The sequence below is a fragment of the Mus caroli genome, unplaced genomic scaffold (genome assembly GCF_978045245.1).
Source record: "Mus caroli unplaced genomic scaffold, Mus_caroli_1 scaffold_2, whole genome shotgun sequence".
Classification (NCBI taxonomy): Eukaryota; Metazoa; Chordata; class Mammalia; order Rodentia; family Muridae; genus Mus; species Mus caroli.
The window spans coordinates 29274993-29289782 of NW_028227257.1; the positions used below are offsets into that span (position 1 = coordinate 29274993).

At 38.7% G+C, this 14790-nt stretch overlaps 1 protein-coding gene across 1 annotated transcript; it reads left to right on the forward strand.

Annotated features, from left to right (window-relative positions):
- The first annotated feature begins 6802 nt into the window (after positions 1 to 6802).
- LOC147005781 (uncharacterized) lies at positions 6803 to 11919 on the forward strand. The gene is given in 7 exon segments (XM_085828177.1): positions 6803 to 6835; positions 8253 to 8379; positions 8577 to 8637; positions 9721 to 10562; positions 10737 to 11477; positions 11562 to 11741; positions 11744 to 11919. Coding segments are annotated over 7 exon segments (2160 nt in total).
- The last annotated feature ends 2871 nt before the right edge of the window (positions 11920 to 14790 follow it).

The window sequence follows — 14790 nt, forward strand, 5'->3', positions numbered from 1 at the left end:
GGAAAGGCAGATCTGGAAAGGTTTCAGCTGGCCGAGGCATTTGCTCTCTGATCCCCCAGTAGAGGGGCTGCAACTGGCCTGAGGCATATCTGAGTTTTGTAAACTAATGAGGGACCCTGGGTAGGCCTAACAATCAGGCACAGCAGTGGAAGGTAGCTTGCAGGTTCTTTCCAGGATTCCCCTCCTGTAGCAAGATGGGAGGAAGACCACAAGCCACGCCATGCTGAGACTGAAATGGACTGTGGGTCAGACTATGGATTGATTGGTTCATGTGGTGATATGCTCAGAGGCCCTTGGCCTCTGACCTTCCCAAGCCTGAATTCCAATGGAAGGCGAGGGTGGGGGGTGGCGCTGTAGAGCACTGGTAGTGGAAGTCTGTGGTGTTCATACTGTCATTTTTCAGTGTGTACACACCAGCATTGCTTTTGATATGTAGTAGGAAGACATATTGGAAGAATGAAGGTCTGGTTTCTAGAATTTCAGAAACGTCCACATTCAGTTATGTGGTACAAATAATTTAGGAATTAGTAGAAAGAAAGTGATAGGGGCCATCCTTCAGTAGTGTTTGATTAGACTCCTCTTACCTTTCTACTGCCTCCATTTACAATGGTATTCATGGAAATTCAGTTCCAGAGTACAAAAGGTGTTTCTATGATGCATACCTTCTCAGGTGTGCATGGTGTTGGGTAGGTGGATAAAACAGATTGCACATCTTGTGATATAATCCATGTGGCAGGCAGCACACATTAAATTATTTTTCAACATTGTTCTCTGTGAGGCTTCAGTGGGGCTAGTTTTACCTGAAATCCCAAGGGGTCATGAGGGGTTGCAGAGCCATAGCCCATCTTTCTGATCACCTTTATTTATAGAGAGAACTCTGGAACATGGGGAGTTTGAATGACACATCAGCAGTTGCTGGAGGAACAGATGAATAACTCTTTAGGGGTAACTTTGAGTAATTGTTATTGGAGTCATGAATTCTCGGTTTATTTAATTTCTTTATACATACAATCACAGGTAACATTGGTCAAGTTCAAGGTCAGTCATGGTGATTCCACCAGAGGTTCTTTTATCCTTGAGAAGAGTTTTGCTATCCTAGGTTTTTTGTTATTCCAGATGAATTTGCAGATTGCTCTTTCTAATTGGTTGAAGAATTGAGTTGGAATTTTGATGGGGATTGCATTGAATCTGCAGATTGCTTTTGGCAAGATAGCCATTTTTACAAAGTTGATCCTGCCAATCCATGAGCATGGGAGATCTTTCCATCTTCTGAGATCTTCTTTAATTTCTTTCTTCAGAGAGTTGAAGTTCTTTTTTTTTTTTTTTTTTAGGTTTTTTGAGACAGGGTTTCTCTGTATAGCCCTGGCTGTCCTGGCACTCACTTTGTAGACCAGGCTGGCCTCGAACTCAGAAATCCGCCTGCCTCTGCCTCCCGAGTGCTGGGATTAAAGGCGTGCGCCACCACGCCCGGCTGACTTGAAGTTCTTATCATACAGATCTTTCACTTCCTTAGTTAGAGTCACACCAAGGTATTTTATATTATTTGTGACTATTGAGAAGGGTGTTGTTTTCCTAATTTCTTTCTCAGCCTGTTTACTCTTTGTGTAGAGAAAGCCATTGACTTGTTTGAGTTAATTTTATATCCAACTACTTCACCAAAGCTGTTTATCAGGTTTAGAAGTTCTCTTGTGGAATTCTTAGGGTCACTTATATATACTATCATATCATCTGCAAAAAGTGATATTTTGACTTCTTCCTTTCCAATTTGTATCCCCTTGATGTCCTTTTGTTGTCGAATTGCTCTGGCTAGGACTTCAAGTACTATGTTGAATAGGTAGGGAGAAAGTGGGCAGCCTTGTCTAGTCCCTGATTTTAGTGGGATTGCTTCAAGCTTCTCTTCATTTACTTTGATGTTGGCTACTGGTTTGCTGTAGATTGCTTTTATCATGTTTAGGTATGGGCCTTGAATTCCTGATCTTTCCAAGACTTTCATCATGAATGGGTGTTGGATTTTGTCAAATAATTTCTCTGCATCTAAGGAGATGATCATGTGGTTTTTGTCTTTGAGTTTGTTTATATAATGGATTACTTTGATGTATTTCCGTATATTAAACCATCCCTGCATCCCTGGAATAAAACCTACTTGGTCAGGATGGATGATTGTTCTAATGTGTTCTTGGATTCGGTTAGCGAGAATTTTATTGAGTATTTTTGCATCAATATTCATAAGGGAAATTGGTCTGAAGTTCTCTATTTTTGTTGGATTTTTCTGTGGTTTAGGTATCAGAGTAATTGTGGCTTCATAGAATGAGTTGGGTAGAGTACCTTCTACTTCTTATTTGTGGAATAGTTTGTGAAGAACTGGAATTATATCTTCTTTGAAGGTCTGATAGAACTCTGCACTAAACCCATCTGGTCCTGGGCTTTTTTTTTGGTTGGGAGACTATTAATGACTGCTTCTATTTCTTTAGGGGATATGGGACTGTTTAGATCGTTAACTTGATCCTGATTTAACTTTGGTACCTGGTATCTGTCTAGAAATTTGTCCATTTCGTCCAGGTTTTCCAGTTTTGTTGAGTATAGCCTTTTGTAGAACGATCTGATGGTGTTTTGTATTTCTTCAGGATCTGTTGTTATCTCTCCCTTTTCATTTCTGATTTTGTTAATTAGGATGATGTCCCTGTGCCCTCTAGTGAGTCTGGCTAAGGGTTTATCTATCTTGTTGATTTTCTCAAAGAATCAGCTCCTCATTTGGTTGTTTCTTTGAATAGTTCTTCTTGTTTCCACTTGGTTGATTTTGCCCCTGAGTTTGATTATTTCCTGCCGTCTACTCCTCTTGTGTGAATTTGCATCCTTCTTTTCTAGAGCTTTTAGGTGTGTTGTCAAGCTGCTAGTGTGTGCTCTCGCTAGTTTCTTTTTGGAGGCACTCAGAGCTATGAGTTTCCCTCTTAGAAATGCTTTCAATGTGTCCCATAAGTTTGGGTATGTTGTGGCTTCATTTTCATTAAACTCTAAAAAGTCTTTAATTTCTTTCTTTATTCCTTCCTTGACCAAGGTATCATTGAGAAGAGTGTTGTTCAGTTTCCATATGAATGTTGGCTTTCTATTCTTTATTTTGTTATTGAAGATCAGCCTTAGTCCATTGGTGGTCTGATAGGATGCATGGGACAATTTCAATATTTTTGTATCTGTTGAGGCCTATTTTGTGACAAATTATATGGTCAATTTTGGAGAAGGTACCATGAGGTGCTGAGAAGAAGGTATATCCTTTTGTTTTAGGATAAAATGTTCTGAAGATATCTGTTAAGTCCATTTGTTTCATAACTTCTGTTAGTTTCATTGTGTCTCTGTTTAGTTTCTGTTTCCACAATCTGTCCTTTGATGAAAGTGGGGTGTTGAAGTCTCCCACTATTATTGGGTGAGGTGAAATATGTGCTCTGAGCTTTACTAAAGTGTCTTTAATGAATGTGGCTGCCCTTGCATTTGGAGCATAGATATTCAGAATTGAGAGTTCCTCTTGCAGGATTTTACCTTTGATGAGTATGAAGTGTTCCTCCTTGTCTTTTTTGATAACTTTGGGTTGGAAGTTGATTTTATTCGACATTAGAATGGCTACTCCAGCTTGTTTCTTTAGGCCATTTGCTTGGAAAATTGTTTTCCATTCTTTCACTCTGAGATAGTGTCTGTCTTTTTCCTTGAGATGGGTTTCCTGTAAGCAGCAAAATGTTGGGTCCTGTTTGTGTAGCCAGTCTGTTAGTCTATGTCTTTTTATTGGGAAATTGAGTCCATTGATATTAAGAGATATTAAGGAAAAGTAATTGTTGCTTCCTGTTATTTTTGTTGTTAGAGTTGGCATTCTGTTCTTGTGGCTGTCTTCTTTTTGGTTTGTTGAAGGATTACTTTCTTGCTTTTTTCTAGGGTGTGATTTAGGTCCTTCTATTTTTTTTTTTTTCTGTTATCCTTTGAACGGCTGGATTCGTGGAAAGATAATGTGTGAATTTGGTTTTGTCGTGGAATACTTTGGTTTCTCCATCTGTGGTAATTGAGAGTTTGGCTGGGTATAGTAGCCTGGACTGGCATTTGTGTTCCCTTAGTGTCTGTATAACATCTGTCCAGGCTCTTCTGGCTTTCATAGTCTCTGGTGAAAAGTCTGGTATAATTCTGATAGGCCTGCCTTTATATGTTACTTGACCTTTTCCCCTTACTGCTTTTAATATTCTATCTTTATTTAGTGCATTTGTTGTTCTGATTATTATGTGTCGGAAGGAATTTCTTTTCTGGTCCAGTCTATTTGGAGTTCTGTAGGCTTCTTGTATGTTCATGGGCATCTCTTTCTTTAGGTTTGGGAAGTTTTCTTCTATAATTTTTGTTGAAGATAATTGCTGGCCCTTTATGTTGAAAATCTTCATTCTCATCTACTCCTATTATCTGTAGGTTTGGTCTTCTCATTGTGTCCTGGATTTCCTGGATGTTTTGAGTTAGGATCTTTTTGCATTTTCCATTTTCTTTGATTGTTGTGCTGATGTTTTCTATGGAATCTTCTGCACCTGAGATTCTCTCTTCCATCTCTTGTATTCTGTTGCTGATGCTCGCATCAATGGTTCCAGATTTCATTCCTAGGTTTTCCATCTCCAGCGTTGCCTCACTTTGGGTTTTCTTTATTGTGTCTACTTCCCTTTTTAGGTCTTGGATGGTTTTTTTTCAATTCTATCACCTGTTTGGTCGTGTTTTCCTGCAATTCTTTAAGGGATTTTTGTGCTTCTTCTTTAAGGCCTTCTACCTGTTTAGCAGTGTTCTCCTGTATTTCTTTAAGTGAGTTATTAAAGTCCCTCTTGATGTCCTCTACCATCATCATGAGATATGCTTTTAAATCCAGGTCTATCTTTTCGGGTGTGTTGGGGTGCCCAGGACTGGGTGGGGTGGGAGTGCTGCGTTCTGATGATGGTGAGTGGTCTTGGTTTCTGTTAGTAAGATTCTTATGTTTGCCTTTCACCCTCTGGTAATCTCTGGACTTTGTTGTTATAATTGTCTCTGGTTAGAGCTTGTTCCTCAGGTGATTATGTTAGCCTCTCTCAGCAGACCTGCGTGACTAGCTCTCTCATGAGTTTCAGTGGTCAGTGTACTCTCTGCAGGCAAGCTCTCCTCTTGCAGGGAAGGTGCTCAGATATCTGGTGTTCGAACCTGCCTCCTGGCAGAAGTTGTGTTCCACTCACCAGAGGTCCTAAGATCCCGTGGAGAGTCCTCTGGGGACCTTGGGGGTGTCCGCAGACTTCATGCCCAAGGTGCGTTAGTGTTGGAGCTGACTGGAAGGGACTCCTCTTAGTAATCTTGACAGACGATAGGGGATGCTGCTTTTTTTGTTTGTTTTGTTTTTTTTTTTTTTCCGAGACAGGGTTTCTCTGTGTAGCCCTGGCTGTCCTGGAACTCACTCTGTAGACCAGGCTGGCCTGGAACTCAGAAATCCACCTGCCTCTCTCTCCCAAGTGCTAGGATTAAAGGTGTGTGCCACCACGCCCATCTGGGGATGCTGCATTTTGTGTTCTAATCCAATGCTATAGAAAACTGAAAATTGCATCTAGGGTAACTGTGGCAGATCTATGGACAGCCTGAGTTGTCTTCTGCCAAGCATAGCATATGGTTGAGAAGGTGTTTCTTTGTGAGTAGGGGCTGGGACACATAGATGGAGCAGAAAAAGAAGGGCATTTGGGGATTATCTGTGGTATTTATTGGGACCATGGAAACTGGGACAGAAAGCTTTCCCTGATATTGTGTTGCGGTGCTTCAGCAACTAAGAGCTTATCACCATTAATGTGAAGGCCATTGCTCTGGATTTGCAGCCTAAGAAGGTGCCCTAAGAGTAATAATTTCTTCTGCCATGCCTTCAATTAATGGAAGGAGTTGGCACTCCCAGGATGGAACTACATATAAAACCTGCTACAACTAAGGTACATGCTTGGCATGCTCCATTCCAATTGAGGAGCCAAATTTCTCAGGCTCATCCATATTGTGCTCGTTCTGAAATCAAGAAAGTTGTGAAATTATGGTCATGGATTCTTCCTTTCTAGTTTCAGTTCAGCACTAGTCCATCCTTCTATATTTGTCAGAGTTGCAGCCCCAGTGAGGATACTGTGAGTGTTCATGTTATGAAGCTGTGCAGATGATGCCTAGCTGAGACCACAAGATGTTGAGATACTTATGATATGAGAATCTGCCATGGAGAGATGCATATAGGGAGTGGAAGTACCAAAACTGAAAGATGTATGAGAAGTATCAGGGATAGAGCCCTTTAAGCACTTTAAAACTGAAGCATCATGTGGCTGGGACAGAGCTACAGGATTTAGAGTTTGCCCTGTTGGGTTTCTTGTCATGGTCCAATGTACACATTCTTCCATATTGGAATGGAAAGGGTTGTTTATGCCATTGCATATTTGAAAGATATAATGTTTCCTGATTTTACAAGGTGTGGCAGTCACAAGATTGCTTTGAGTGTCAAAGGAGTCTTTGGAAGTTTGAACAGGGCAGGGGCTGTTATAGCCATTGAATTTAGACAAATATATTTTCATGAGAGAATGACCATGAATCTATAATGACCTGAGTCACCATGTACTCAATACGTTGAAATATGTCTACTATGTTGTGGTTGAATCAGTTTCTTTCTTCTGCTGTCATAGCCTCATCATTATAGACTCTATCACTAAATCATATAAGACACAATAGAAGCAACTGTAATTCAGTGCTAAGGTATTTCACTGATATTTTTATAGTTTTGGTTTTGTTGTTTTTATTTTTGATTTTGAATGCAATGTATCCGTGTGCGGCCCTGGCTGTCGTGAAAGTAGGTTTGCAGACCAGGGAGCACTTGAATTTAGTGATCCACCTGCCTCTCTTTCTAGCGTGCTGGGTGGGATTAGAGGTGGGCCAAAATGCCTGGCTTGTTTTGTTTTTATGTTATTAGCTTGGAATATAAATTTTGTATATGCATGCATAAGCTGATGTGCTGAACTTCAGGCACACTCAGATTTTGAAACTTGACAGTCTGTATATTATATTTCTCAGGATGTCCTGTGATAACTACTACATGGATATTCCATTGGATTGCGGGTGTGTGGCATTATTACTACCTGTGGGATTTGTTTTGAATTTTTGTGTGAATATGAGTATTTTCCCTGTATGCATGAATGCATTTATCTTGTGTACCTGATGCTCACAGTAGGCAGAAGATGGCCTAACAGCTCCTGAACTTGGTCCAATGGACGGTTATGTGCCTCCATGTAAATATTGGTAATTTGCTCCAATTATATGTAACATAAGAAATACCTGTGGTGAGCCTCTCTCCCTCCCTATGTTGCTAATTCATGATCAAGACTTATATAGCAAAGCTGGGCGTGGTGTCACACGCCTTTAATCCTAGTACTCTGGAGGCAGAGGCAGGCAGATTTCTGAGTTTGAGGCCAGCTTGGTCTACAAAGTGAGTTCGAGGACAGCCAGGACTATACAGAGAAACCCTGTCTCAACAAACAAACAAACAAACAAACAGACTTATATAGCGAATATTTAATTTTTTTTCTTTTTTTCTTGCTAATATTTTCATTTGTCCATTTGTAAATGTTTAAACATGCATACCTTATTAATAAGCACTTATTTATTTTACTGTTGAAACTGGGTCACTTGAGGCTTTTGGAAGATGAATACAGACCTGCAGTGAATATATAATTCTTTGTAGGAACTTCAGTGAAGACCTCTGAGTTCTTTCCATCTTTGTTGGTTTCTTTGTTTGATTTGTACAGGGGAGTTAGTGTCTTAATATGGACCTCCTGATGTCGTGGAACTAATGGCATAGACCAGGCTTACCCTACCATTCAAGGAGATACACCTGGGTCTGCCTCCTGAGTGTTGGGATTCAAGGCACAAGTAATACACCCAGCATGCTCATCATTTTCTTAGTTAGTAATTATTAATACATTTTATCTAATGTGTGCTCGGTACTTTTGAACTGTTTACTTGTGAGTTAATGTCTATTAATTACCACTTTCTTGCAGGGATTTATCCTCTTCAAGGGGTGTAGAAATGACAGAGGTGAAGTTCATTCATTATTCAGTTTCCTTCTTAAATGCCTTGATTGCATTAAGGTGTTTGTGTCAGGAATTAAGTGCAGGAAGTACCAGAATGATATGACTATTCTCAATGAAGTATGTATTTACAGTGTTCTCAGTAATATGTTTTCTCATGCACACATGCCTGGGATATTTTAGGGTAGAGTGACCTATGATGATGTGCATGTGAACTTCACTCGGGAAGAGTGGGCTTTGCTGGATTCTTCTCAGAAGAGTCTCTACAAAGATGTGATGCTGGAGACCTACAGGAATCTCGCTGCTATAGGTAAGACACTGAATTTCCTTTCACTTTGTAAAAGTCATACAACTGTTTTTCTGTTATTGTTATTTGTTCTTGTAATTTCAATTGAGAATGAGGAAGAATGAGGTGAATTAATCAGGCATGGTTGTAAAGTTCACTGAAGTTAGTAACCTAAACTTTCCTAATTTCCAATAGTATAACATATGGCCTCTATATTTTAGGCTACGTTTGGGAAAACCATAATATGGAAGAACATCTTCATATTTCTAGAAGATATGGAAGGTAATTTTTATGTGCAAACTGGTAAGAATATGCCTTGGAAGCACTGCTTTAAGTTATGAATGATTATTAAATTGTGATAAACTGTGTATGTCAATGCCAGGCATCTATTTTGTGTTTTCAAACCATTCCTCTAAGTACAAAAACAAACAAACAATGAGTTAACAGATTTACCATTTAAATCATAGCCCAATAGAGCTATGCTGAAGAACTGCCAGTGTGTTTAACCTCCTACCACTTAGACATTGTAAAATATACACTTTGAATAGGTGGTAAGTTTATGTACAAAACCTTCTAAATCGTATATACTCCATACTAAAGCTGAGTCAGTCATATACTTGTAAAAACATTGCTAAGTTTAGTAAGATGGGCGGTTTATGATAGTCAAGAATGCTGTGCTGGAGAAACCTTAATCCCTATAACAAAATTGTATGTGGAAAAATACCAAACTGTTAGTACATTGGAAGCCTTTTACTTGTTATTCTTTTATTAGGGATGTCATATGTTACAATGGATATAAGCCATGGGACAATAGGAATATATTGAAAGAAGCAACACACCTCTCTTATCTTCCTGCACAATTAGAAGATATGTAGTACTCCCCACTTTGGGTAGGCTTTCTAAATGTGCTACAAGTTTACAAATAATTGGCTTTCCAACTGTATTGTGGACATCTACAAACTAATACTGCGGACCATCTCTGTAATATTAGGAACGTGGAAATTCTTATATTTGCCTTGGTTTGCAAACATAGTATTACTTTCACAATAGCAAAATTTATGTGTTCAGTGTGGTAAAGTTCTTCCTGTTCTATTGAGATATATGAACCACCTCTTACCTCTTAGAGTTGAAAGGTGCTGTAATATAAGCTATGGAATCAATGCTCTTCTTAGTCCAAGTATCCTCAAAGATACAAAACCATCCATAATGAAGGGGAACTCCATGAGTGTAAACAAAGTGATAGTACATTAAAATCAGGTTGTTCTTTACAATTAGACCAAATCCTAAAACATGTTCATACAAATGAAAAGATTCATCAGTGTAAAGGTGTGAGAAAGATTTCACACGTGCCAATTGTCTTTGCAGGCATGAAAGAAGTCATACTGAACAGCTGCTCTCTGAGTTTATCCAAGGTGATAAAGCCTTTGCATTTCAGAGTCATAACCAAAGACAAGAAAGAATTCATACTTCAGAGACATCCTATGAATGTAACCAATGTTGTAAATCCTTTGCAAGAAAGAGTCATCTCCTAAGACATAAAAGAATACATACTGGTGAGAAACCCTATGTGTGTAACCAGTGTGAGAAAGACTTTGCAAGTCCCAGTTATCTTCAGTACCATAAGAGAGTTCGTACAGGAGAGAAACCTTATAAATGTAAACAATGTGGTAAAGCCTTTGCATTTTCAACTGGTCTCCGAATACATAAAAGAATACATACAGAAGAGAAACCCTATGAATGCAATCAATGTGATAAAGCCTTTGCAGGTCAAAGTGGTCTCCTGTATCATAAAAGAACACATACTGGAGAGAAACCCTTTCAATGTAACCAATGTGGTAAAACTTTTGCTCCAAATACTCATCTCCTACAACATAAAAGAGTACACACTGGAGAGAAACCCTATGAATGCAATCAATGTGACAAAGCCTCTGTATGTCATAAAAGAACACATGCTGGAGAGAGACCATATGAATGTAATGAATGTGGTAAATCCTTTGTATATCACAGTTGTATTAAACATCGTAAAAGAAGACATACTAGAGAAAAACCCTTTGAATGTGACCAATGTGGTAAATCCTTTGCAAGAAAGAGTCATGTCCTAAGACATAAAAGAATACATACTGGTGAGAAACCTTATAAGTGTGACCAATGTGGTAAAGATTTTGCAAGTCCCAGTTCTCTTCAATACCATAAAAGAATACATACTGGTGAGAAACCATATAAGTGTGACCAATGTGGTAAAGATTTTGCAAGTCCCAAATCTCTTCAATACCATAAAAGAATAATACATACTGGTGAGAAACCTTATAAGTGTGACCAATGTGGTAAAGACTTTGCAAGTCCCAGTTCTCTTCAATACCATAAAAGAGTTCTTCATACAGGAGAGAAACCTTATGAATGTAAACAATGTGGTAAAGCCTTTGCATGTTCAAGTATTCTCCGAAGACATAAAAGAACACATACTGGAGAGAAACCTTATAAGTGTGACCAATGTGGTAAAGACTTTGCAATTCCCAGTTCTCTTCAATACCATAAAAGAGTTCATACAGGAGAGAAACCTTATGAATGTAAACAATGTGGTAAAGCCTTTGCATGTTCAAGTATTCTCCGAAGACATAAAAGAACACATACTGGAGAGAAACCCTTTGAATGTAACCAATGTGGTAAATCCTTTGCAAGTAAGAGTTATCTCCTAAGACATAAAAGAATACATACTGGTGAGAAACCTTATAAGTGTGACCAATGTGGTAAAGACTTTGCAAGTCCCAGTTCTCTTCAATACCATAAAAGAGTTCTTCATACAGGAGAGAAACCTTATGAATGTAAACAATGTGGTAAAGCCTTTGCATGTTCAAGTATTCTCCGAAGACATAAAAGAACACATACTGGAGAGAAACCCTTTGAATGTAACCAATGTGGTAAATCCTTTGCAAGTAAGAGTTATCTCCTAAGACATAAAAGAATACATACTGGTGAGAAACCTTGTAAGTGTGACCAATGTGATAAAGACTTTGCAAGACCCAGTTCTCTTCAGTACCATAAAAGAGTTCATACAGGAGAGAAACCTTATGAATGTAAACAATGTGGTAAAGCCTTTGCATGTTCAACTAGTCTCTGAATACATAAAAGAAGACATACAGGAGAGAAACCTTATGAATGTAAACAATGTGGTTAAGCCTTTGCATGTTCAACTAGTCTCTGAATACATAAAAGAAGACATACAGGAGAGAAACCCTATGAATGTAATCAATGTGATAAAGCCTTTTCTTGTCGAAGTGGACTCCTGTATCATAAACGAACACATACTGGAGAGAGACCATATGAATGCAATGAATGTGGTAAATCCTTCATACATCACAGTCATTTTCGAATGCATAAAAGAACACATACTTTGAATGTGACCAATGTAGTAAAAGCTTTGCACAAAACACTTATCTTTTACAACATAAAAGAGTACACACTGGAGAAAAACCCTATGAATGTAAGCATTGTGGCAAAGCCTTTGCATATTCTAATAATCTCCAAGTGCATATTGGAACACATACTAAGTATTTAGTATTGTAAAGCCTTTTCAAATGTCACAAGTCTTCATAATCATGAAAGAGAAACCCTATGAGTGTATTCAGTATATTTAAACCTTTGCACATTTCTACAATCTTCATCATGAACGTATTCATATTGTAGAGAAAGTCTGTGAGTGTAAGCAATGTGGTAAAGCCTTTGTGTAATAGGGTCCTCTGAGATCCAACACAACTCAAACACATGTAATGCAAGTGACTAGAATTTATTGTAACGAAGCTGCTGCTGATGGAACAGGGCTAGAGAACACACTTGAAAGCTGAACTGTGACAGTCCCCACACTCACCTTGATACTGAACCAGAGTGTTATATATAGAATTTTTATGTTTGAAAACCAGAAACATTTGTGCCAAATTACAGCTATATTTTCCCACCACTCAGAATTTAATGATAGGGGCTTTCCTCATGTAGTCTTCTATGTCAGCTGATACAGAATGTGGGTGTTACAATCTAATCAATCATATCCATTTGTTGTTAGGGAAATTGTTAGGGACAGTCATGGTTTTTATGAACAAAAGATGCATAATTGAAGCTGGTCCCCTATTTGTAAGTCTCCAGCTCCTCTAGGGCCTATCAATTTGACCTTAGATTCAAATATGATTAAATTGATGCTGATAACAAAAAGGCAATTCTTAGGACAAGTTTCATTTGCTTATTCCCAAGATTTGCATACCACAGTCATTTTTGAATACATAAGAAAAAAATCCACATTGGAGAGAAACCCAGCAAATCTAATCAATGTGATAACGATTTTTCACAACACAGCCATTCACAAATTCATAAACAACATATAGTGGATAGGAATCTTATGAATATACAATTTGTAAGTCATTTGCATGTAGTAGTAGTGTGAACAGATAAAGAGTCATAGTGCAAAGGAAACCCTAATTGCACTTCATGGTATATTCATACAAAATGTTTTGTGTATAATCCATCTTTTAAAGCCTTTGCATATCAAAGTAGTCCTGGAGAACCTAACAAACTCATATTGAAGGCAATTTATGACTAAAAAATTTGGTAACATCTATACCTGACACACTTATATTCAGTTACACAAGATTATTTTTCTGGATTCTATATATATTTTACATATTAGCTGTCTATTGGATATAGGGTTAGTGAAGATCTTTTCCCAATCTGTAAGTTGCTGTTTTGTCTTACTGACAGTGTCCTTGTCTTACAGAAACTTTTCAGTTTTATGTGGTCCCACTTGTCATTTGTTGATCTTAGAACCTCAGTCATTGGTTTTCTATTTAGAAAATTTTCACTGTGCAAATGTGTTCGAGGCAATATCCCACTCTTCTATTAGGTTCATTGTATCTGGTTTTATGTTGAGGTCTCCAAAACCCAATTAAAAAAATGGAGACAGAACTAAACAAGATTCTTGACATATCATGAATAGGTGAGAAGCCCTTAAAAAATCGTTGAAAATCCTTAGTCATCAGGGAATTGCAAATCAAAATGACCTTGAGATTTACCTTACACCAATCAGAATGGTGAAGATGATAAACTCAAGTGACAGCACATGCTGGTGAGGATGTAGAGCAAGAGGATCACTCCATTGCTGATGGACTTGCAAACTGGTACAACCACTCTGGATATCATCCTGGCAGTTCCTCAGAAAATTGGAAATCAATCTTCCAGCTATAGCACTCTTGGACATATAGCCAAAAGATGCTCACCTATACCAAAAGGACAGGTTCTCCACTACCTTCATAGCAGCTTTATTCATAATAGGCTGAAGCTGGAAACAACCCAGATGTCCCTCAACCGAAGAATGATTACAGAAAATGTGTTTCATTTCTGTGTTTCACTTCAACTATTAAAAGCAAGGACCTCATGAGATTTTCAGGCCAATGGATGGAACTAGAAAATATCCTGTGTTCTGTAAGCCAGACCCAAAAGACATGCATAGTAAGTATTTACTAATAAGTGGATTTAACCAGAAAGTTCAAACCACCCATGATAAAACTAAGACCTTTTGAAGTTTAACATAAAGGCCCAAGTGAGGATGCTTCAATCCCACTTAGAAGATTGAACGAGCTGGGCTGTGGTGGCTCACACAGCACTTGGCAGGCAGAGGCAGGCAGATTTCTGATTTGGAGGCCAGCCTGGTCTACTGAGTGAGTTCCAGGACAGCCAGGGCTATAAGAGAAACCCTGTCTCGAAAAACAAACAAAAGACAGCAACAACAAAAAAAGAGTGAATGAAATAATCACTGTAGGCAGACAGAAGGGGGATCTTTGTGGGAGGCAGAGGAAAAAGGGGGCAGGAGAGAAGCTTAGATTGCCTGGAGAATGAAAGGAAGTGTGCTGCTATGGGGTGTGGGGTAAACTCCAGAATGTCCTAGAGTCCTGTGATGTGAGAGGCTTTTAGGACTCGATGGTGATAACCTTAGCTGAAATGCACAAGATGGGGAAGCTGGAACCTGAAGAGACAATCTGCAGTAAATAGACAGAGCCCCCAGTGGAGAGATGGAGTCACCCACCCATCTTCAAAATGTTTAACTCAGAATTGTTCCTGTCTAAAGGAAACAGACAAAAATGGAGCAGAGAATGACTGAAAGGCCATCCAGTTACCTGCCCACCTTAGGATCCATTCTATGGGCTTGTACCAAACCCTGACACTATTACTGATCCCATGTTGTGCTTGCAGATAGGAGTCTAGCATGGTTGTCATCTGAGAGCCTCTACCAGCAACTGACAAATGCATATACTTAGAGCCAACGATTGTACTGAGGTTGGGTCCAATATGAAAGAGTTAGGGGAAGGATATTATAAGCTGAAGGAGATGGCAACCACATAGGAAGAAGAACAGTATCTACTACCCTGGACCTCTCAGAGCTCCCAAAGACTA